Consider the following 24,084-nt stretch of genomic DNA (forward strand, 5'->3'; position numbering starts at 1 on the left):
AGGGGGGAGGGGGGAGGGGGGAGGGGGGAGGGAGGGAGGGAAATATTATTTCCAGCAATTAAAATCTTTGGGTGTTTACAAGTCACATGCTTTGACTATATTTAAATTCTAAATAATTCTACTTCCCTACCCAAAATAAGTTTAGACGCATGCCTCACATCATCTTCAGAAGTAAACTCCAGATAAAGACTTAACTATAAGAGGTAAAAAGCTAATAAAATAAAATGTGGGAAGTCATTGCAGCCTGAGTAGACAAAGACATTTTGAATATGAAGCTAAATCCTCAAATCACAGTGTCACAATTAGATGGAGTTAATTTCATCAAAATGAAAGATTGTGATTCAATAAAGGATATCCTAGAAAATGTGAACAAACTAAAGAAAGTATCTACAATAACTAAAGTGAAAGAAGATTAATATATAGAATATACCCCACATACACAGGAAAAAAAAGAAACAAAACCCTTTCAAATCAACAGGAAAACATGCAATCACTAATAGAAAAATAAATAAAGGAACAGGTAAAGCCCAATTGTCTAACAGTTATATGAAGGAAAGTTCAACACCATTAGCCACAGAAAAACTAAAAGATTAAACATCAGTGAGATTCTACATTATTCATTAGAATGGCAAACATTAGAACACTAGATAATACCAAGTGTTGGAGAGGAGGTGGAAATGACAGAAACGATATGTTGGAGTGAATACTCTTGGAGTGAACAATAGATACTGTTGGAGGGAATATAAACTAGTCCAGCGGTTTTGGAAAGCAATCTAACAACATTGGGGAGATTAAGTACAGAATCTCATATGATCCAGCAATTGACTGCTGGGTATATGTCTCAGGGATACTCACACAGATTCATAAAAGCACGTGTTCCAAGAATATTATTTGTAGTATGGAAGTTAAAAACAATGTCCATCATTACGGGAAAGGATTAGTAAAATAAGATGGGGCATACTATGAAAATATACAATTCCCATCCTGCCTTGCTTAACAACAGTAATATTTAATTGCTTAAAGACTGTGAGTGGGATAAATGGATAGCCTTTAATCATTAAAGAAAAAATAATTGATAAAAAGTCCCTCCTTTTCCTTTTCTCTCTTGTAAGTTACTCCTTCAAACACCCATCTTTTAAAACATGAGAGATATCCAGTTTAAGACTCACCATGGGCCTCGGCTAAACCTTCATGAATTTGTTGAGGTTAAGAAAGGAACTAAATTTCCTAAGAAAGCAACTATTTTAAAAGAGCAAACCTGCGTGTGGGGAGGGATTAGGAGTAGAGTTTGGGATGGCAGCCTCAGAAGGACAAACTTAGGCCAAGGTGGGAGGGAGTTGGGGTGGAGATTGAGCTGCTCCAGTTGGAGGTCTGGAGCTAGGACTCTTCATTGAAACCGGAGAGAAGGAAAACGAGAGAGTGAGGCTGACTTTTTAACTGAACTCCAAAATTCTCTGAGCAATAGAATGGGCCTAATATGTACCAGGTGGGATTTAATTTTAAGTGAAAGAAAAATGTTTCAGATAGCAGGGACTGTTAAAACATTGAAATTGAATGTTGTGGATCTCCTGCTTTGTTGGTTTTCGGTATTTTTTAGAGCTTTGTTATCCAGTATTATAGTCCAATTTAGGCTAAGGAGCAGAATAAGTTTCCTAAGAGCTGTGATTTGTGTTTTCATGTGCTTTCCCCAAAGTATTATCAACTGCTATTTGATATCCTGTCCTTTGAGCATATTTTTGTTGTTGTTGTTGTTGTTAATGATGGTGGTGCTATTTTTTGTTTGTTTTAAGAAATGAAAGGAAAAGATTGGCAAGTCCCTGGAGAGACATTATCCCCCCACCCCCCACCAAATTTTATCTATTGCGAACAGCAGAAATATCAGCACGTTCAGATCTAAAAGCAGTCTTTTTCTTCTCCAGATTAAAAAAAAATCTACTTCTTACGACTCTGGACTTAAATTTGACTTTTTAAAAATAAGAAAAATTAAAGGAGGGTAGGAAATATTGGTCACATCTCCGCGTGATTCTAGGTCCTCACTTCTGCTACCCAGTAATTAAAATACCCTGTGTTATCCTTTAGAAATTACACTCCTGTCTCTTTAACAAACTGTCCAAGCGAGCAGGGGGCGGGTCTCGGGAGCGGCGAAGGCTCTGATTGGTCCTCCTGGCAGGAACTGGGCGGTAAAAGAGCCCCTTCGATTATTGTCCAGGGCTGCAGGGTGAGAGGCCAGGGCCGAGAAGGGGTTCGGGACGGGGGAAGCGCCCTTGCTTCGAGTCGCGGGCGTGGGAACGGGGTTGCAAAACGGGTCCCCTTCATCCGGGTGGGTTAAGGGCCCTGGCAGCTTTTTCGCGAAGGCGCCATGCCCTAGCAGTTGGGCCGCAGTGGACCCGAGGTCCACTCGGACCGCCGAGACCGCTCGATGGCCCTGGAGCTGGAGGAAGGGGGATACCTGGGCGCCGGCCGCCGCCCTCGCAACTCGGCCGAGGCCCCTTTCTCAACCTAGTTTCTCTTTTTCCCCTGTTCTGCAGGCTCGCTTCCGGCGTCATGGCTCAAAGGGCCTTCCCGAATCCTTATGCTGATTATAACAAATCCCTGGCCGAAGGCTACTTTGATGCTGCCGGGAGGGTGAGTTTGGGATATGTCTGCCTGCATCCCTGCCTCTCCCCACGGTGTTCGGAAAGGAGCTCATTTTTGCCTGAAAGAGTTGAGCATCCCCCTTTAAAAAAAAAAATACATGATTCGACGATAAATATGTAAATTATTTAAAAATACATGTTAATATATACAAATTGAGCTCTAACATAATGTTGAATATGTCATTGTTAACATTATTAATTGAAATAAACTCAATTATTGATAGTATAAATTTTAAAAATTGGCAAATATGTAGTTTCCTATGTAATTGGCATTTTTTAATGTATTTTGGTTTGCTTCTTAAAGAGAGGTGAAGAATCCTAACGGTATTCACATGTGCCGTGTTACGCCTTTGTGATTATACACAAGTGCGGTCAGGGTAATGATGAGGGCAAACGGTGGTGTATGGTAAGGACATCTTTAAACTGTTAGTGCTTAGAGAATTTGGGGACATAGGAAACCTGAAGTTCTTTCTACCGGTGTCACTCCACGGGGCATATCCACAGCTGGAAAAAAAAAAAACAAACTTGTAAATTACACTGGTTAGCATGTCACAAATCACTGTGCAAAAGAGAAGCTGGATGTAAAATACTAGGGGCCTGTGTTTTCTCATGCCTCTTTGGGTGAACATAATTGTTAAGAGGGAATACAGATATTTTTAAGAATACCTAGTTTTGGCTGGGTGCAGTGGCTCACATCATTAATCCCAACACTTTGGGAAATCAAGGCAGGAGGACTGCTTAAGGCCCCAAGTTTGAGACCAGCCTGTGCAACATAGCAGGACGTTATCTCTACTAAAATTTTTTGGGAGGCTGAGGCGGGAGAATTGCTGGAGCCTAGGAGATTCGAGGCTGTAGTGAGATATGATTGCACCACTGCACTCCAGCCTGGGTGGCAGAGACCCTGTCTCTAAAAATATAAAAATAAAATTTAGTTTTGAAAATGAGTTAAGTTGGAAGCAAGGCACACACTTTAAAAATTTTACTAGTTTATTTCTTTGAAACTTGTCAGCCATACAAAAGGCATTTTATGTGATATAATGGCCTTACAGATTTCATCCCTGTCAAATTAATCTGTGGATCTGATGGTTGTTTTTTTCCTTAAAACACTTGTCACATTATAGATTAACTTGGGTCAGTAATGCAGGTAGGAGGAATCAAAGAGATGAAAAAGAGGTGTAGGGTAAAAGGCTACCAAAATGTATATGGAGTTTGAGTCAATCTTATTATTTTAAGACTAGTATTAAGCTGCCCAAACAAAGCTTTTTATAATTATCTTCAGGTCAGATGGATTCCCTTTGGCCATTTGGGCCTGCATTCTGCCTAGCTGTGCAGATTCTCAAGCTGAAGTATGTGTCTTGTCTTGCGGGAGGAGGACTTGCTGCTTCATGCTGACTTGGCAAAGGAACACTTGAGGATTGTCCTAGTGACAGAAACCTTCAATAAAATGTAGCTATTTAGACTGCCTATAAAGTAAATGCTTTTAATGAATTTAACCCTTTATTTATTTTTATTTTTTTAGACGGAGTCTCACCCTGAGCCCAGGCTGGAGTGCAGAGGCACAGTCTTGGCTCACTGCAACTTCTGCCTCCCAGGCCCAAGTGATTCTCATGCCCCAGCCTCCCAAGTAGCTGGGATTACAGGTGCACACCACCGCACCTGGCTAATTTTTTTTGTTGTTGTATTTTTAGTAGAGGCAGGGTTTCACCATGTTGGCCAGGCTAGTGTCGAACTCCTGACCTCAAGTTATCCACCCATCTCAGCCTCCCAAAGTGCCAGGATTACAGGTGTGAGCCACCATGCCTGGCCGAATTTATCCCTTTATTTCTAAGGGGAAAAATTCACAAATTTAAACCCTGACCCAAGGGTAATAATGTAATTTATTGCCTAACGTAGTTTTTGGACAGGTCCTAGAAAGGAAGTAGAATACCAGTTCTAAAATTGTGTAATGTTGAACACAGAGGATCAAACCCTGGAGATTTGTCCTTCTTAATTTCTTAACACAAGATTTCAATAAGGAACTGGTCTGTTTTCTGGCATCTGTCAGAAAAAAATAGAAAAGAAAAAAGGACTTTTAGAGACTTCAGATTATTGCTGGAGTTTGAATAATTTGGTGGTCTACCACAAGCAATCAATATTCTCACAGAGGTCACCTTTATTAAATGCAGAATGTGCCAAACAGAAAGTAACTTCCCTTCATGAGGCTGAGACATTCTCATTATTCTTGATCTCTTGAAGGCCAGGCAAGATGATAAATTATATATGATCTATATACAGTAGATGACGTGTTCTCAATATAGATGCACTCTTCTATCTAGCTGAGATTTATAGGCCTTTTATATTAACATTGAAGTATATTTTATCCTACTAAATGTATTTTCAAGTCTGGTTGAAATCTTAACCTCTTTGCAGAAATCGTTAAATAATGGGAGTGTATCTGTCAAACAATGTCGTTTCTTCTAAAGAGTGTGAAATAAGGGATCATAGTGGTGCTTTAGATTAAATAATCCAGATGTGGTTGAAAGTCTGATTTGCCTTATCAAGGATGCTCCTCCAAAGTGAATCTTAATGTATCCTTAAACTATTGTTGTGGTTGTTAATTCTGATACTGCCTTCTTGCTGTTTTCAGTGTTAAGATTTTATCCCATTTTTAAAAATGAGATTCTGATGTGAGTGGTTAGGTTTATTTCTACAGTCCTTACATGGTAAAATAAAATGTTTATACCCTTGTAACTTTCCCCCACATTGTTCTGAAATCTTAATTAGTTTGTGAAATTCAAGTCTTAGAATCACAGCAAGTTCTTAAAATTATTGAGGGAGACAATAAAGTGAGTTTTTTGGGGGTTTTTTGTTGTGGTGGTGGTGGTGGTTGTTTTTTGAGATGGAGTTTCGCTCTTGTTGCCCAGGCTGGAGTGCAGTAGCACGATCTCGGCTCACCACAACCTCTGCCTCCTGGGTTCAAGGGATTCTCCTGCCTCAGGCTCCCGAGTAGCTGGGATTACAGGCGTGCGCCACCATGCCCGACTAATTTTATATTTTTAATAGAGATGGGGTTTCTCCATGTTGGTCAGACTGGTCTTGAACTCCTAACCTCAGGTTATCTGCTCACCTCGGCCTCCCAAAGTGCTAGGATTACAGGCATTAGCCACTGTGCCCAGCCTACAGTGACTTTTTAAGACACTGATTCAGTGTGTGCAGAAGTTTAAAATTATTTTTCATTTGCCTTTAAGAAGAATAACATAATGATTGTGTGAGCCTCACTGTTTGCACAGCATCTGTGCACCTTCATATGGGTGGTGCTAACCCCACAGCCCCAGCGTTAGTGTATTTTCAATCCATATCTAAACTATTACTTGCCTTAGACCCTTGATCTGCTAAAGAATTAGTAAAAATGTCAACATTTACATCGCTGAATGAGAAAGACTTGTGATACACTATCTCATTTAATCCCCAAAGTACCTTTTGAAATTGGCGTGGCAGGTATTATTATCCTGACTTTATGGAGGTAATTGAAACATAAAGAAGTTATGAGTTGAGCAAGATCAGCTAATAGCGGGTAAGGATGTAGACAGGCTCATTCATTGAGAAACATTTGTGAAGCCCGTATTCTCTGCCAGACACTGTGCTGGATGTGGGTCTATGATGTTAAGTTTGATATTCTTTCTATTCTGCTTGAGGCTCTTGATATACATGAATTTGTTTTGCTTTTCTTTGGCTAATTCTTTTTTTTAAAATAAATAAGAGCAATTAGATGTTTCTTTAGGGAATTTACCTTGCTGCAGCTTGAATACTAAAAATCCAGTAGTTTGAAAGCAGCAAACATCTGATTTGTGCTTAATTTAATAAAAAGACTTTATTATAATATTGGTTTAAATAATAGACGATTACTATTAGGTGGAAAATTACTGTGAGCCAGTTTATCATTGGCAGTCTGTTTTAGTATTTAACTAAAAATTTTATGTAAAACATTTATAAGTTACAACAGTATTTTATAAATTTTGTTAATGTGATATTGTTGTTGTTTAAGAATAGATAATAAATTGTTTAGTCTCCCAGGTAGAAAAATATGTGCTAAGTGGAAAAGAAATGCCTTCCTGTCTTTGATAGCTTATAGTCCAGCAAGCTGGGTGACCCACATTATTTTGATATTTGTTTGCCTTTAATATCTAGCTGACTCCTGAGTTCTCACAACGCTTGACCAATAAGATCCGGGAGCTTCTTCAGCAAATGGAGAGAGGCCTGAAATCAGCAGACCCTCGGGATGGCACCGGTTACACTGGCTGGGCAGGTATGAAGTGCTGACTGTGAGCTGGCATAAGCATTGTGCTTAAGAGCCAGAGCATTTTTCCAAGAGCTGTCTGTCTGAATGGTACACCCTTAAATGCTTCCTGCATCTGCATATGAGTAATTGCTTCTGGGAGAGTGTTGTGCCCTCAACCCAACCATGGTATCTTCTGGGTTTTTAATAGTGCCCTGAATTTAGGGCATGGTAAGCATATTCATGTAATTCATGCCTGACATTTGGATGGCTGCTATACTTGTGAGGAGAAAAATTGATTTTCAATATTACATAGTTAATTTGCAGATGTAATTTCAGTGGGAAGAATTGGGAAGAGTTCCAAAATACAATGCCTGAAGCAGAGGTAATGAGGATTGATCTCAGGAATAAAACATGTCCAGAAGCATGTTTTAAAAAGTTAACCCATAACAGGAATCCATACAGAAACACAGGGTAAAGTATTACTTCCATGAACTAATCCTCCTATATGGTCATTGCTGGTTGGTTTGCAGTTGCTGCATTGCCAATCTCAATCATTGAGAGGTTGGAGGAGGTTTAGGAAGAAACAGTGCATTGATGTCAAAAAAAGGTGAGAAAGGGAAAAATCAAAGAAGAGGCCAGGCGCAGTGGCTCACACCTGTAATCCCAGCACTTTGGGAGGCTGAGGCGGGTGGATCACGAGGTCAAGAGATCAAGACCATCCTGGCCAACACTGTGCAACCCCATCTCTACTAAAAATACAAAAATTAGCTGGACATGGTGGCTTGTACCTGTAGTCCCAGCTACTCAGGAGGCTGAGGCAGGAGAATCGCTTGAACCCGGGAGGTGGAGATTGCAGTGAGCTGAGATCACGCCACTGCACTCCAGCCTGGTGATAGAGCAAGACTCCGTCTCAAAAAAAAAAAAAAATGAAAGAACAAAAGTTGAAGAACTGCAATTAATTTGCCAAATGTAGAGAAACAAAAAGACAGCTGTGTAATCTGGAAGAAAGCATAGTCTAGAGATTCAGTGTCTCCCATTCCCTTTAAAGAGTGGGCAAGGAGGAATAAGCTTGCAATCCAGGGAATTTTAATTTGATTTTAAGGAGTGGAATTTGTCATAAAAATGGCCTCATAGCAGAGATTCTGATTCAGTAGATCTTGAGCAGAACCCAGGAATTTGCCTTTTATAACCGTTAGTGGTCCTGATGCAGATGGTGATCTACGGACTGCAGTTTGAAAGCTTTCTGAGAGAAATTTATTAATAATAGCCATCTGTTCGTCTTCCTCTTTAGTACAGGTTGAGCATCCCAAATCTGAAAATCTGAAATCCAAAATGCTCCAAACTTTGAAGCTTTTTAAGCTCTGATGTAACACTCAAAGGGAATGTTCATTGAGCATTTAGGATTACCAATGTTCAGATTTGGGATACTCAACTGGTAAATATAAGGCAAATATTTCAATATTTGAAATCCAAAACACTTGTCCCAAGGATTTGAGATAAGGGGTACTCAACCGATAATGACACATGATTCTATTTTTTTTTTTTTTAACAAGGGTGGGGAAGACAGATTAAACCAGTAAAATTAAACTCTCAGGGACTTTTAAAGTCAATGTTTTGTAAAAATAAAACTGGACTAGATAATGTTGGACCATTCCTTTTATTGTTTTATGATTTTTATGGATTGTAGAAGCTTAACACAAAGCTAAAATGAGAATGAAAGGATTTTGTTTCAAGAAGGAAGGTATAACAGCTGTCATTTATTATCTACTGTGTTCCAGGTGTGATGTGGTTGATAGATAATGTCATCAGTGAATGTTGAACATTACTGTTTATTTAAAATTATTGGGGTTTGAACAAAACAGGACAAGCACAGTGCACAGTTGTCTTGAGTTTTCCTCTTGATTGCCACATTGTGATAATATATGACTCAAACTTACAGATCTTTTTCTAATATATAGGGAGTTTCTATTATTTTGTTATTCCTGGCAAAAAAAACACTGAAACAGATCACTAGTTAATTCTAGCACTGATTACAAAAGAATGACTTAAACTTTTAAATTGGCCATTCAGATGTACTCATATTATTGTGAGGTACTTTGCTTTAGGAGGAAAAAAAGGGGATTGATTTCAAGTTTGAATTAAGTTTGACAATTTTGGGAAGAGTCATTAGTCAGACCCTTATATTGCTAGGGCTAGTTGAGAAACCAAAAGTTAAAAACTTTGGAAATAGCAAAGAAATTTCACCCCAAAGTAAAATGCAAGTTTAATTTTTTTGGCTGTACAGGGTTTCTGGCTTCATCGTTGAATGCCAATATCCTTCAACCTTTTATCCTCAAGTATCTATGATACTCATTGCGGGCCCCTGAAAGCAGCTTATATGGCAAGTATCTGAGGCAAATTGGCACACTAAGCAGTTTAGGGTGTCCTTAGTGGCTGGTTCTTTTAGGATGTAACGTAAAATCTTCTAGATAAATTTACTAATGGTTTTCAAGGCGAGGTTCCTAATGTTAATGTCGAACCTGTTAAAAAGCCATTATTCCCACATAAAATAGACTGCCTCCTCCAGTGTTTTGATAAGTAAAATGCTACCTTGTGCCAGTGTTCAGACAGTCTAAATAACATAAAGCTCTGAGTTGTATAAAAAACTAAAACTGATACAACCCCATAAAATCAGTGTTAATACCTTCTCTTCCCATTATGTTATAGCTTTCCAAGTATCACTTATTCATAACTGCAGTTTTGTTACCAAGAAATGCATTCACAAACACAATAAAAATATTTGGTGTTGTATGTCAAAGCAATGTTTATATAATTATGTGTAGATTTTTATGGTACTTTGTGTCCCGTGTTATCTTTCCAAAAAATGACACTCTTTAGGAAACACACATTATATTTCTTTAACTTTGATCAGCATGAGAAAACTGCATGATTTTTACAATTAGTTAGAACTTTAACATCTTATTTTGTTAAACGTCATTCTCCAGTGTAAGTATGGGCTGATAGCTAACACTGGTTAGATAGGATCAGGATTTGGGACAGGATTAGGTTCAGTTATCTATACCCCAAAAAAGAAAACAGAAATATAGTGGTTTAAATAACTGCATTTTTCTCTCGTAAAAGAAGGCCAGAAAGAATTGGTCAGTCCAGGCCTGATAGTGTAGCTTCAGGATGTAAATAGGAACCCCAGCTCCTTTCTTTCTGCTCCATCATTCCTCAGCCTCTAGCTTCTACCTCTTGCTCAAGATGGCTGCTGAAGATCCAGTCATTACATCAGCTTTTCAGGCTGCTGGAGGGAAGAAGAGGCAAAGAAGAATGCGTTAATGCATGCTCTCCCTTTAAAAAGCCTTCTTGGAAGTCGCACTCAACATTTCAGTTGTGCTTACTTTGCATTGGCCAGAACATAGTCACATAGCCACTCTTGTTAGCAAGGAAGGGTAGTAAATGCAGTCTTTTAGCTCGGGTTCTGTTAATGGAGGAAGAGGAGAGTGAACTTTGGGATAAGACCTAGTAATCTCTGCTATAACTTCTATATAACAAGAAAAATGATTTTTTTCTTGACTCCTGTGTTTTGCACAAGGCATTTGAACAATGAGCCTCAATTTTTATGTCTGCTAAAGGATCTCTTCTGTTCACTTTTTGGGGGATAAATTTACCAGCGTCTATAAAATATTTTGAAATTTTCCAAGCAATATTTTGTCTGTTCTTTGTTTCCAAGGAGATTGATTTGGATTTTGATTCAAAACACCTTTACTTTTTTTTTTTTCATTCAGTAAGTCTTTGCGTAAAGCCTGCCACAGAAAGGAAGTATTATAGGAATGCCAAATCATAATTTTCCTAGAGCTAAGTGTAACTTAAATCTAGAAGGGACTAGCGATTGATTCTAAACTTAATACTGTAAAACATTACTATTTTTGTAGCTTTATTAGTTACTTGCCATTCTTTTCTGCTTTCTCCCAAACTCTTATTTTCTGTTGCAAAATTACAAAGTTTCTAATTTGTACCATGCACCAATTCAAACTAAACCCCATAATTGTATGTCTTTGTTTATACTTCATGACTCTAAGGAAAGCTACAAAACTGGGCTACCCAACTTCTTAATACCTCATTCGTGGTGTGTCTAGATTTGTCTTAGTTGCTCAGTTGATCTTGAAAATGAAAGAGTTCTAGTGAAGAGATGACACATTCGTGTGTTTAATGTTAGATGTGTAAAGTTGACCCTTAAAATGTGCAGTTTAAGGGCACATGCCCATTGACACTCTCAAAAGTTTATGTATAACTTTCGTCTCCCCCAAAACTTAACTACTAATAGCTTGCTGTTGAGCAAGCCTTACTGATAACATAAATAGTTGATTAACACATATTTGGTGTGTTACATTTAATATGTACTATATTTTTACAATAAGGTAGATAAAAGAAAATGTTAAGAAAATCACAAGGAAGGGAAAATATATTTACTGTTCATTGAGTGGAAGTGGATCATTATAAAGGTCTTCATCCTCGTGTTCACATTAAGTAGGCTGAGGAAGAGAAGGAAAAGAAAGAATTGGTCTTGCTCTCATGGGTGGCAGAGGCAGAAGAAGTGAAGGGAGGTGGAAGGGAAGGCAGGAAAGGCAGGAACACTCAGTGTAACTTTGCAAAAATACATCATAATTTCTGTCGGACGTTTTTGCTTTTTCATTTCTCTAAAAATATCTGTACGTTGGCAATTCTTCCACCATTTGCTTTAGTGTCAGTGCCCATACCATATACGAATCCGTGTCAGAAATGAAGTAAAAAGCAGTATTGAATAATCAAAACCCTTTTGCCAGACTGTCTAACGTCAATTCGTTTTCTGGCACTGCTTCTTCTATATCTTCCTCATCCTCTAGCACTGGTTCATCAGAACTCATCTTCATCAAGTTGCTTTCTATTAATTCCTCTGGTGTGGCGTCTATTAGCTCTTGAATTTCTCCAAGATTCATATCTTGAAATCCCTCATCCCCATCCCCCAACTTTCTTTTTTTTTTTTTGCCATATCCACATCTCTCTCATGATCTCCTTGATTGGTGCCTGTGAAGTCATGCACACTATCTGAACCCAGTTTTCTCCAGCAGGAATTTATTGTTTCAGCCTTGATGGTTTTTGTGGCTTTACTGTATCAACGATGGCATCTCAGTGGTGTAATTCTTCTAGACTTTCATGATGTTCTCTCTATTTGGTTTGTTCCGTGAAAGGGTCACATATGCAAAGTGACCCCCAAATGCTGAAGTAGCTGAAAAATCAAAGAAGGAGGCAGAAAATCCAATTTGTCAGTAAAGGCTGTTTTATTGGAGAACTTAGAGACACAAGCACGGTCTGGGTCAGCCACAAGGCAGGAAGATCTCAACACTGCCACTCCGGAGACCCAGGGCTTACATACCATAGGGAAAGGCAACCCTCAAAAACAGGCAAGACTACTACGTGTATCATAGCCTATAATTTGTGCATTAGCACCAAGGTTCCTTTGTTCTTATACTAGGGGCAGTAAATAAAGTAAAAACCAGGAGGCATTCACGGGGCCAGGGCTAATCAGAAGTTAGCGTAGAGGATTAGCCTACAAGATAGAGTCACTTTTATCTCCACAGGGTACTCCATAGCATTGACAATCCGTTCCGTAAAGTACTATTTATAATGAGCCTGAGAGGTCCTTATGACCCCCTGATGTAGAGGCTGAATTAGAGACCTGTTGGGGGCAAGTAGACCACTTTGATTCCTTCAGTGTTGAACTCTTGGATTCTGCATAGCTAGGGGCATTGTGCACTATTGAAAAAACTTTAAAAGGCAGTCCCTACTGGCAAGATATTTCCCTACATTAAGGAGAAAGCATTGGTGGAACCAAACCATTAAAAAGCGTTCTTGTTTTCCAGGCTTTCCTGTACAACCAAAAGATTGGCAGCTGGTGCTCATCTTTTCTCTTCAAGACCCAGGGGTTGGCAGCTTTATAAATAAGGGTAGTCCTGATCATAAACCCTACTGCATTTGCGTAAAACAGTAGAGTTAGTCTATTCCTTCTTGCCTTAAATCCTGGTGGTCATTTCTCTTCCTTACTAATGCATGTCCTTTGTGGCATTTCCCCCCCCCAGAATGGGGTTCAAAACCTTTTCAGGCAGATATCCTTTCTCCTCAATTTTTCTTCATCGTACCTGGGAACTAGTCTGCTGCCTGTTGATTGGCAGAAGCTGCTGCTTCTGTTATCTTGACATTTTTTTTTAAGCCAAACCTCTTCCTATAATTATCAAACCAACCCTTGCTGGCATTAAATTATACAGCTTTAGATCGTTTTGCTTCTAGTTGCCGTATATTGACTTCACATTTTCTTGAATCATTTTAGAGTCCTGCACCAACATAAAGGCTACATTTTCAATATGTACTACAGTTTCACTAAAAATGCAAGGTTTTTATGCCTGCTGCTATAACTGCAGTGATGGCTTCATGAATTTCCTTTTCATTCTTTACAGTGGTCCTTATGCTGGATTCATTTATCTTAAAATGGCAGGCAACTGCAGCTGCAGACCTCAATCTATGGTTACAGTATATCAAGCAGTTCAGGTGTTTCGTGTAATGTCACGACTTTTTTCTGCTTGTAATGTCATGACTTTTTTCTGCTTCGTGGAAGCACTTTCAGCATCACTAGTGGCACTTTGTGTGTGTCCCATGGTGTTATTCAAGGTTTACAATATTGCACTAAAAACAATTAAAAATATGCAAGAATCAGAAGAGATTACTCTTTACTGTGATATGTAATTTACTGGAGAGACAGTGATCTCAAGCAGAGATAATTCACATCACATGTTATTTTAAGTGGAGCAACACTTGATTTCACATCAGCAACAGGAGATGGCTAAGAAGTTATTGCTGTACTACAGTATGCACTAGAGTTAATTTACGAAGTTATTTAATATTTCATCTTTACATTTGTTCACATTTCTCTTGACTGCAGGTGGCGCTATGTACAGTCTGTATGCATAAGTTTTGATAAATTTTAGCTTTTTATAATAGATTTGTGTATATTTTATCCTAGTGATAAAATAGACAAGTAACTACATACATTTTGTGCATTCATGACACAATTTTTTCGATATTTCTGGTCTACACAGTTCATCTGCAAGTTTTTTCAAATTGTTGACAAATGCCCAAAAAAGTTTCCACTATATATATTTTTTAAATCTGTATACAAGTAGACCCATGCAGTTCAAACCCATGTTGTTTAAGAGCCCACTGCACTTGGAATTGAAAAACTGACTTCTTTTTTTCCCCATCTATCTTTTCAACAAAAATTAAAACTAATAGAAGGTACTTATTAGAATTCTGCTAAAGTACTTCTGAGTGTTAAACATGCTTAGTAAAATGATTATTACAATTAGTTAGGACTTTACAATTTTATTCTGTTGTTTCATTCCCCAGTAGTATGTAGATGGTCTGATAATGCTAGTTCAGATAAGATTAGGATTTAGGATAGGATTATTCCAAATAATTCGTATATACAAAATGCTTTGTTGGTAATGGTGATACATACAGGTTTAAATAGAAATGTAAAAGAAGCAAATAATTGCTTAAGAAAGTACTTTACACTTACTTTACAAACTGTTTTACAACTGAAATCATCTTGGCTTTTATTTTAAAATTGAAGCAGAGGGTATGAAATAGTGAAGAGATTGGTTAACATGAACTTTTAATAGAACTCAAACGTCATTTCCACTGAAGCCTACATATTTACACCTGTGAGTTGTCATGGTGCAGTTTTACAAGCTGTATCCCTGACTTTTACCTTTTTTATTCACAGCAGAGGTAAAAATGCCCTGACCCTGGGAAAGAAAGGAGGGAAGAATTTTAAAAACCCTGTAGCTATCTCATATTGTCAAAAGAGGCAGTTATTACCATAAATCCCTCTGGTCTCTCTCATACTCATTCAGGAATGAGATGTTATGATTAATCAATTTTTCAGGCAGTAATTTAGACTTAACAAATTACTTCTATAATGTTCAAAAAAAGAATAATAAGATAGATTGACTGAATGTTGGTTCCCAAGGGAATAAAGATCATCAGTATGCAATTTTATGATCATTTGACTGTTGGAGGATAGGAGTAAGATTAAAACACTCTTCCTGTTGATAAAATGTTACTGCAGTTAACATCTGAATGACAAGACAGGGTGCAGGCACGTACACCAATAACTACTGTTGTATGCCAGGCACCATTTTAAGTGTGTTGCATTAATTCACTAACCTAAACCTCAAAAAAACTTTATATAGCTAGGCCTGGTGGTGGGCGCTTGTAATCCCAGCTACTCAGGAGGCTGAAGCAGGAGAATCGCTTGAATCCGGGAGGCGGAGGTTGCAGTGAGCCAAAATCGTGCCACTGTACTCCAGCCTGAGCAACAAAGGGAGACTGTCTCCAAAAAAAAAAAAAAAAAAAAAATTTTATGGCCAGAATACCATTCATATCCCCATTTCACAGATGAGAAAAATGAAGCAAAGCAAGGCTGAGTACTTCATTCAAGTTTATACAGCTAGGGACAATGTTAGGGTTCAACCCAAACAAGCCTGGCTCTTGAGTCCTGCTCTTTACCCTATGAGCATGTGTGTATGTGTGTGTTTACTCTCAGCCTCTACATATGAGTTTATTCTGTACACTTTATAAGTGAAGGTTTATTCATAAGCTATAAGATGGAGTAGTTTGAACAATGACGTGATACTCATTCCATACAAACTTCATAGAAATGGCTAATGACTAGTCAGATTTAAGTGTTTTATTAAAAGAAATGAGTCAGAGTAAGCCCTGATAAAGCATGAAAGGAATTTGGAAAGTAAGAAGGAAACAAGGCTTATTAGGCAAGAGTAATTACTATTTAAAAAGTTATTTAGAATTGGATATAAACCCTGAGAAGACTTATGGGCATTTGCAGCTAGAAAAATGAAAAAATCTCCAGTGTTTTTCTATAGAAGGTGTTTTTCCCCTTCCTAATCTTGTATTAATATATTCAGCATGGTTTCAGGATAGAAAATTAATTGGGCTGAGACAGAAGCTTTTCCTCATAATTGCTTGTTTTTGAAAAGGCTTAAAGATCTTCTCAAGTGAATTATCATCCATAGTCTGAAATCAATTGGTAGCTCTTGCAGCTGTTAATAAGTGATATTTTGAATGAACAGCCTCAGTTCTTTTCACCAAAATTCTCCTTTGTAAAATTTAGTACATGGGAGCGTAATGCATCATGATATTGATGTACGACATATGCCTGCAATAAGCATTGAGTTGTTCATTTTTAGCCTTAATCTTTTCCCAGTAGACTTACAGGAATTATGTGCTAATGGCTTGTGTAGCAGGGGACACATTTTAGTTATTTAGGAACCCCATTAAGAGTTGTTATATATGACTCTACACATAGCAGCAGACAGTACAGAAAAATAGCAAGCCTGGAGGCCCCTTAAGATCAAATCCACTGGTCAGCTACTGAGTGGTTCCCAGTGGTGTCCAGAGATCGCTGGGGACTCACCAGAGAACATAATGCTACCTGCCATGGAGCTGGTCTGGGTTTTGATCCAGGTAGACTGTAGGTGCTAAGGGGGAGAACATTCTAAAGTGCTTTATAAAATGGAAACCACAAAACACTGGTAAGGAATTGTTGTTATAAAGGATTAAATGAGCAGATCAAGTGTTCTTGTATTAGAAATAAATATTTAATAAAAAAGATTCCTTCCCTTGCAGATAACGTAGTAGAAAAGTTAAACCCAAGGGATGGCTGATCTCACTACTGTCTTTAAGAGACAATAAGGGAAAATGCTAGCCCTTATTTCATTTTTTTTCCCACTCTTAACTATGATGATTCTTAGGGGAAATGATGGTCAGCTCACACTTAAAAAAAAAAAAAAAAAAGTACATACAGAACTCTAGGGACTTTAGTTCTGAAAGACATGACCCAGTCTTCTGTAACCGACTCACAAAGTTAATGAGGCTAAAATTGGCATGTATTTCCTCTTTTCAAATATTAGATAACATTTTAAACAAGAGGATATGTAGCATAATCCCTAGAGTAATATTAACTTGCACTCTAAATGCAAGTCATTATAGTGTTTCAAGATGCTGTTCCTCTGATCTACCAAATGTATAGCCTTTGAGCTGCAGATTTCGCATGTGGGTGTCAGTTACTGCTGACACCAGACTTACTTGAAAGGCGGCACTCTGGCGAGGTGTCTTCTCTTTGCAATTTGATCTCTTTGTAAGTAGCTCTTCATCAGAGCCAGCATTTCAGTGTTTAATTTGAGCCCTGGCCAAGTGTCCTTCACCTTCATTAGTTGCACCTATCCCACCCAGCCAGAGGTGTTAGGACAAGTAGAAAGAGCTATGGGCATGGATTTACACTGGATTCATTAGAGCACTTCGCAATGGCCACTATATAGATGAATGCAATTGTAGAGTTTAGACACCACCATTGGGCTTGGGTGAACCAGAGTAGGATGAGAGTGTGACACAGATCAGAAAAAAGTAGGAAGGAAAGAAGACATATCTAAACAATCTGACTTTTACAGCCAACACCAAGAAGGCTATGTTTGTCATTTTCATTCCAGTAACGTCAACACTTAGCACAGTGCCCAATTCATAGTTGGTGGGCTGCAGGGCACTGGGGGAAGGAAAAGAGAACAATGTTTCCCTGTTTTTTTGTTTTGTTTTTTTATCTTTTTTTTTCTATTGGATAGTCAGCCCTGAAATAAAGAAGAAAAGAAAAGACACGTCTTCAGAGTACTTATTTGCCCTCTTTATTCTGTTTTACTCATTTGTTTGGGGCAATATTATTAAATTAAAGGTGTGGAGTCATGACTAGTTTCCTCCCCAGATCACCTGTAAAAGCACTGGAGTATTTGAAAGCCACAACCCACAGTGCTCAGCTTTAGTCAGACAGCTGGGCAGATGTCCTACTCAGTGGATTGTTTGCAGTTCAGGCATGGGGAGAGTGCTGTGCACAGTGACAACAGTGCTCTAAAGACAAATGTGATTTTGTTGAAGAAATGGAAATGCACATGGTCAACATTCAGCACAAAATTGAGAAACAATTACAAAGGAACATATTAGAAATTATCAACCTGATATAGAAAGACAGATGGTCATACTTGCAGTCAGAGAATACCTTCACTTCTTATTTTTTCATAAATCTGAAAAGAAGAAAACATAATAATTGATGAGCCATTAAAGTTTCAAGTAGGGAAAAATGTATTTGAACTTAGATTGGAACACCCAAGCCCCTCCTTTGGGAAGTTCCTGTCTCCATATCATTCTAAACTAATGAGTGTTAGTTAAGCACCTCCAGTGAGCCTTGTAGATCTAAAATCTGAACATGATTTTCCCTACCAGAGTACATGAAGGGAGTCTTTAAATGCCCTTGAACTGCACGAAAATGCCTCGCAGAGCTGAAGTACTGTGGCACAAAGCTTTTTACATCACTGTAAGCTGGTCATAAAACAAATGAAAAATGTTGAGGAATAATCTGTAGAATGCAAAATCGCAGAAAAGTATTTTGAGAGATTCATGTATCTGTGGAGATTTTTATCTCCATATGCATATGAGACACAGCAAGGTCTTGATTGGCCAAAATGAATAGGACTAATGATCCCTCAGAAATTCAAAGGCTTAGTATTAATTACTTCTCAACAGCTGGCTGTATTCATAGTACTATTTGGCATAAGTTGCTGAGTAAGGAAATTGCAGATTTAGAAGTGTCCCTAAATAATTTACCCTCTCATCCCAGGGTAGTAGCTACAGGAAAAAAAAAAAAAAATCTAGTTCACAGCTTTCATGCTGAAGCCAGGACTGATTCCTATTACAACAGAATTGTATTTGGTCCTCACGGCATGTTTTTTGTTTGTTTTGTTTTGTTTTGTTTTTTAATAGTTATCAACATTTCAAGACCAAGAAATTCTTAGGGTAAACTGACAGGCAGTGCCAGACTTCCTGAACTTCTTGTACGGAATGATATCTATTCCTGGTCTTCAGAGCAGTACTCTCCTTGGAATGTTCTGCAGTAATGGAAATGTTATTATTTCCATTGCGACAGCCACTAGCCACATGTGGCTATTGAACATTCTAAATGTGGCTAGCGTGACTAAGATTGAATTTTAAATTGTGTTTACTTTTAATTAACTTATATTTCTGTAGACATTTATGGTTAGAGGGTATCATACTGGACACTGCACTTCTAGATGAACCAGACAGGTTGCAGGAGTAGTAATTCAAAGTACTACACATCTGGATGTGTAGATTTTCTTCTATGTTTTCTTCTAGCTGTTTTACAGTTTCTGGTCTTAAGTCTAAGTCTTTAGTCCATTTTGAGTTGACTTTTGTATATAGTGTGAAATGAGGTTCAAATTTCATTCTTCTGCATGTGGATATACAGAATATTCATACTTATGAATATGACATTCAGTAACACCATTTATTAAATATAAAATAATTCTAAACTCTAGATCAGTTTAGAGCAGATTTTTACAATTAAATTCAATCAAAATTTACATCTCATTCAAGTGTTTTCTGGTCTAGAAGAGAAGATGAAGGGAAGGAAGCATGTCTCCACTCTATTTTTTGCTTAGCAGACAGCACAAAAGGAAATATAATGTGATATTCAAATTTAAGCCCAAGAATACACTTGGCTAAAATTGGCTTTTGTCACATTTTAAAGTAGATGCATATTCTTTGATAAAAAGATGAAAGAAAATATTAAAAAGATGAAACTGCCTATATCATTCTTTGTCAAAACTCGAACAGTTTTGGCTGTTATGTTAGAAGTCAGTAGAAATATTTTTTTCTCATTAAATGTCCTTCAGAGAATAGAATCATATTTGGGGATGAATATATTAATGGATACAACTGTCCTCTTTCCTCCCAAACCTGATTCTCCAATAGAGGGGTTTGCCACCTCAGTGGATGGCACCATTGCCCATTTAGCTGTTGAAGTTAGTCATCAGGAGGCATTTTGACATCTCCTTCTCCGCCATCCCCCACCAGGTTCTGCTGATTTTACTTTCTAGACAGGTATCTTTCCAGTTCATTCTGACAACATCTGTATTGCACCACCCACCCTGTGTCTCGCTCCTACTCCTGAAGCATCCTCCTAACTGCTCCTCCTGCATCCACTGTTTCATACACTCCCTTGCAAACCTTACAGTGCAGTTATGGTGAACTTTTAACAAAACAAATCTAAGTATATTCTTCCCACGCTTAAAATGGGTGCATTTCAAATGAAACTCCAAATCCTAACTGGCCTGCTAGACCCTGTGTAATCTAGCTTCTGCCTGCCTCTCTAGCTTTGAGAAGAGCTGTCTTCTTTAGGATTAGGCCTACCAGGACATGGCAGTACATCTAAAATAACAGTGGCTTTAACAGAACCGAAGTTTATTTTTCTCTTGTGTAAGTAGGCAATCCATGGACTGGTGTGGCAGCTTCACAGTCCTCCAGGATTTAGGTGGCTTTGATCTTTGAAACTTTACCACCCTCAGCACAGAGCTTCCAACTCATGGTCCTTAGACCATGACTGCTCTAGCTGCACCATCACATCTGCATTCCAGCCAGGAAGAAAGTAGAAAAGGAAATAAATTGCCAGTGCCTTCCCTTCAAGAACATTTTCCAGTGTTGCCTCCACTACTCCCACTGCATCCTGTTGTTCAGAACTTCGCCACATAGCCATACCCAGCTGTGAAGAAAATGGTTCTTAGCAGCCTGTGCCCAGCTAAAATCCAGGGCATTATTGTTGAGAGAAAGGCAAGATACATTTAGAAAACCACTTAGTCTCCATCACAAGAGCTAACTCCTCGTTTTCTAGAGTAGAATGTGAGTCAGAAATATCTGACATAGAAAAATTAACAGATAGCACATAAGCATATTATTAGAAATAGAAAGGCAGATACTAGAGAAAATGGCTGAAACTGTTGAAAATGGTTGCCTCTGGAAGGCAGGAACACAGTGAACCAGAGGACTGGTGTTTTGCATATTAGATCTTTCAGTACTGTATAATTTTTTCCATGAAGAACATATATATTTTGATAAACATTGCATTTGAAGGCATTTCTTAAGGCATTGACTGAAGCCAGGCCCACGAGTATGTATTAGGACTGGGTGAATTTTCCCTGCAAAGCCTGTGAAGTTATGTTTTTATTTCCCACCTTGCCAACCATCCCTGAGTCTTTGGTATTGATTCAAAGGTGGTGGTATATGCATGGTTATTGTCAACGGTTGAGGATCATAAAGATCAGGTTTAAGACATTTGGCCACAAGCAGTCCTCCCTTTTTTCTGTCATTAGGGCACATTCTATTATTTTCTATTATATAAAATACTGATGAGGTATTAAATGTCTGTGACGTAATACATTTTGTCTTATTTTCCTGACCTGATTTATAATAAGCATGTGCAGGAAACTTTTTCTAATTGGCAGCAGCACTCACCACTTAAAGTCCTTTTCCTCCATGGATGTTCTGTGACAGGGAATGTAGACACAGTAAACTATCGTCTGTAGATTGCTTATCAAAATCCACAGACCCAGAGGCCCACGTGAGAGGTAGGGGAGAACTGGAACATGAGGTTGTGGAATCCCAGAAACTAGAAAGATAATTCTCTGCCTATCAAAAAGAAAGTTTTAATCCAAATGTACTCTTGTGAGACTTGAGAAATGATTACCTGTTTTTCATGAGAAATACACCAAATCTTACAATTGCAAGCCTTAATAGGTTTTGTTTGTTAGATTGTTAAGCCAAGAGGAATTGTTGCTAATGAGAGACAAAGATCTGAAAGAAAAACAATCATTGGGATTGTGTTTAATCACTTTTTATTTTCTCAGATCTCCATCTTGTCATTATCTGGCTTTGGTGCTTACATAACTTAATTAGGAGAGTTCAGGCAGCAATGGGAATAGGAGGGCAAAATGAAAGGGTAACAGTTTAAATGGATCACCTGCAGATGCGTGATATGGATGGAGATGAAGCCTATTAAGGACCTAATTTTAGAAGAAGCTCTTGACATCAATCATTTGTGAAAAGGGGATTTTTTTTTTCTTACCTACACACAAGGTTTTGTACACTTGTCTACAAACCTTAAGCGTTGGTGCATCTGATCATCAGCTTGTGGGATTACTAACACCAAGCCACTTTGAAAGAGCAGTCAAGGTTATTAACTTTGGCAGGAAATGAGAATTTGGCCTTAATATACATGTGAAATTGAATTGTCTGTAGCACAAAGCTTTGGAGATTACCCATGCAAAATGAGAAAACTATCTAAATTTAAAATTGTCCTCAGTACAGGGAAAGTAATTTTGCAGACAGCGTTTTTACTGCATTGAAATCCGTGAAGATTGGCTCTATTAATTTAAATTTAAACAGAGGTTCTGTGTCTTCTAAAAATGGCAAATGAGATGGAAAATGTACTTCAAGGGAAAAAATGGGTTTCTGGAAATGCTGCAGGCAGGCAGGCAGGCAGGCTTCCTACTCCACATCTTTGAGCCTGCCCTGAGACCAGTTGGCTTCAGAGGGAGGGCTCTTTCCACTGTGACAGGCATTTGAAAAAAGGACATGCAGACAATGCCTCTATTACATATTTCAGGCTTCAAGAGTAGGGTAAGAAACTGATCGAGTAAAGCCCAAGGCAAAAGTCATTGGTGGCTTTTACATTACAGTTACCAAAGTAGGGGGGTCCTCGACAGCGAAAAAAATCGAGCGGTTGAATATTTTTTCTCAGCTATCAAATAACTTTCTTATAATCCCTGCCTGGAAGGATACGGAGGCAGGGGATTTGGTTACATGAACTACCTTTTCACGAAAACACACACACACACACACACAAAACAAACTTCTACGTAAAGAAAAATTGAAGTTTTCATTCCCTAGTCTTTGAATTTCTTTAGTTCACAACAAACCATTTCTTATTAAATAATTATTGGTAAATTGATTACATTTATTTGGAACCCTAGTTTAATGACACATCATTTTGCCATCAAGAAGAATACATTAACACAATAACTAGAGTACAACAAAGACTAATAATAGGCTGTGTGTCTCTTTATTGGCCAGAGCCTTAGAGACCTTATTATTTAATAGAGTTTTCATAATGAGGAAACTGAGGACAAGTAAGTGGTTGGCTTATGCTGGTTCGTAGAGTTGCTTACTAATAGAGCTGAGCCTAGAATTAAAGTCACCCAAACTTCCAGATCATTAATATATTTGCTATAGGTTATCAAAAATCGCTGCTGAGTAGACACCATGCCAAAAATAATAAAATAACTGCCTTTCCTCATCTTTACATTGTTTTCTTTTTCTTTTTCAGGTATTGCTGTGCTTTACTTACATCTTTATGATGTATTTGGGGACCCTGCCTACCTACAGTTAGCACATGGCTATGTAAAGCAAAGTCTGAACTGCTTAACCAAGCGTTCCATCACCTTCCTTTGCGGGGATGCAGGCCCCCTGGCAGTGGCTGCTGTGCTGTATCACCAGATGAACAATGAGAAGCAGGCAGAAGATTGCATCACACGGTAATCGTTTCTATATGAGGATTATTTTCTAGACATTATTATGTATTAATTCTGCATGTGTTAACAAAAGAACATTCTAGTGAGTTTCCTTTTCTCTTAGCAGATAAATCTCACTGCTGTCATTTGATCAATTCTCATATTATTCCTGTGTTGTAGTTAAGGAACAATGATTATAACCCCTATTTTAGTGCAAGATAAAAGACACTGTCATGTTCCAGATTAAATATCAGTTCAACAATGTAAACGAGATCAAAAGCCTTAACATATGATTACTAATCCAAAGTGCTATCCAAGATCTGTAATTCAAGGAAATGCAGTTCAGTTCCTACAGGTGGGCTGGGAGAGTCCTTCTAAGGGACCACAGACTGATTCAAAACAGCCTTTCTTAGAGGCAATGACATGCACATCCTGATTTTCATTTTGGTATAAATTATGGTGGTCCGCTAGAAGCTGGTGAATTATGAAGAATTATTAAATGTTTGTACTAATAGACTATAATTGTTGCCTTACCAGAGTTTATTAAGCACTCTTTCGGAGTTCTAAGAACCCTGGCTGCCATGCGACTCTGCATGCATCGCTCTTAGGCTCCCACTGCACGTGCTAACACCCCAACAACGTTTTAACTAGTGTCTGTCCCTTAGTTGACCATGGTGTTTGATTCCCACTA

At 38.2% G+C, this 24,084-nt stretch overlaps 1 protein-coding gene across 4 annotated transcripts in view; it reads left to right on the forward strand.

The window, feature by feature from the left end:
• Window positions 1-1,363: 1,363 nt before the first annotated feature.
• Window positions 1,364-24,084, forward strand: part of LANCL1 (LanC like glutathione S-transferase 1) — a 46,095-nt gene continuing 23,374 nt past the window's right edge. The window contains exons 1-4 of one of the 4 annotated variants that reach the window (XM_032754662.2): window positions 1,364-1,486; window positions 2,529-2,625; window positions 6,804-6,921; window positions 23,210-23,417. In XM_032754662.2, coding sequence (XP_032610553.1) covers window positions 1,467-1,486; window positions 2,529-2,625; window positions 6,804-6,921; window positions 23,210-23,417 — 443 coding nt within the window. In that variant the 5' untranslated portion in view covers window positions 1,364-1,466. The other 3 variants (XM_032754664.2, XM_032754665.2, XM_032754663.2) reach the window with 3 other exon arrangements.

This window comes from Hylobates moloch, unplaced genomic scaffold (genome assembly GCF_009828535.3).
Source record: "Hylobates moloch isolate HMO894 unplaced genomic scaffold, HMol_V3 SCAFFOLD_1, whole genome shotgun sequence".
NCBI lineage: Eukaryota > Metazoa > Chordata > Mammalia > Primates > Hylobatidae > Hylobates > Hylobates moloch.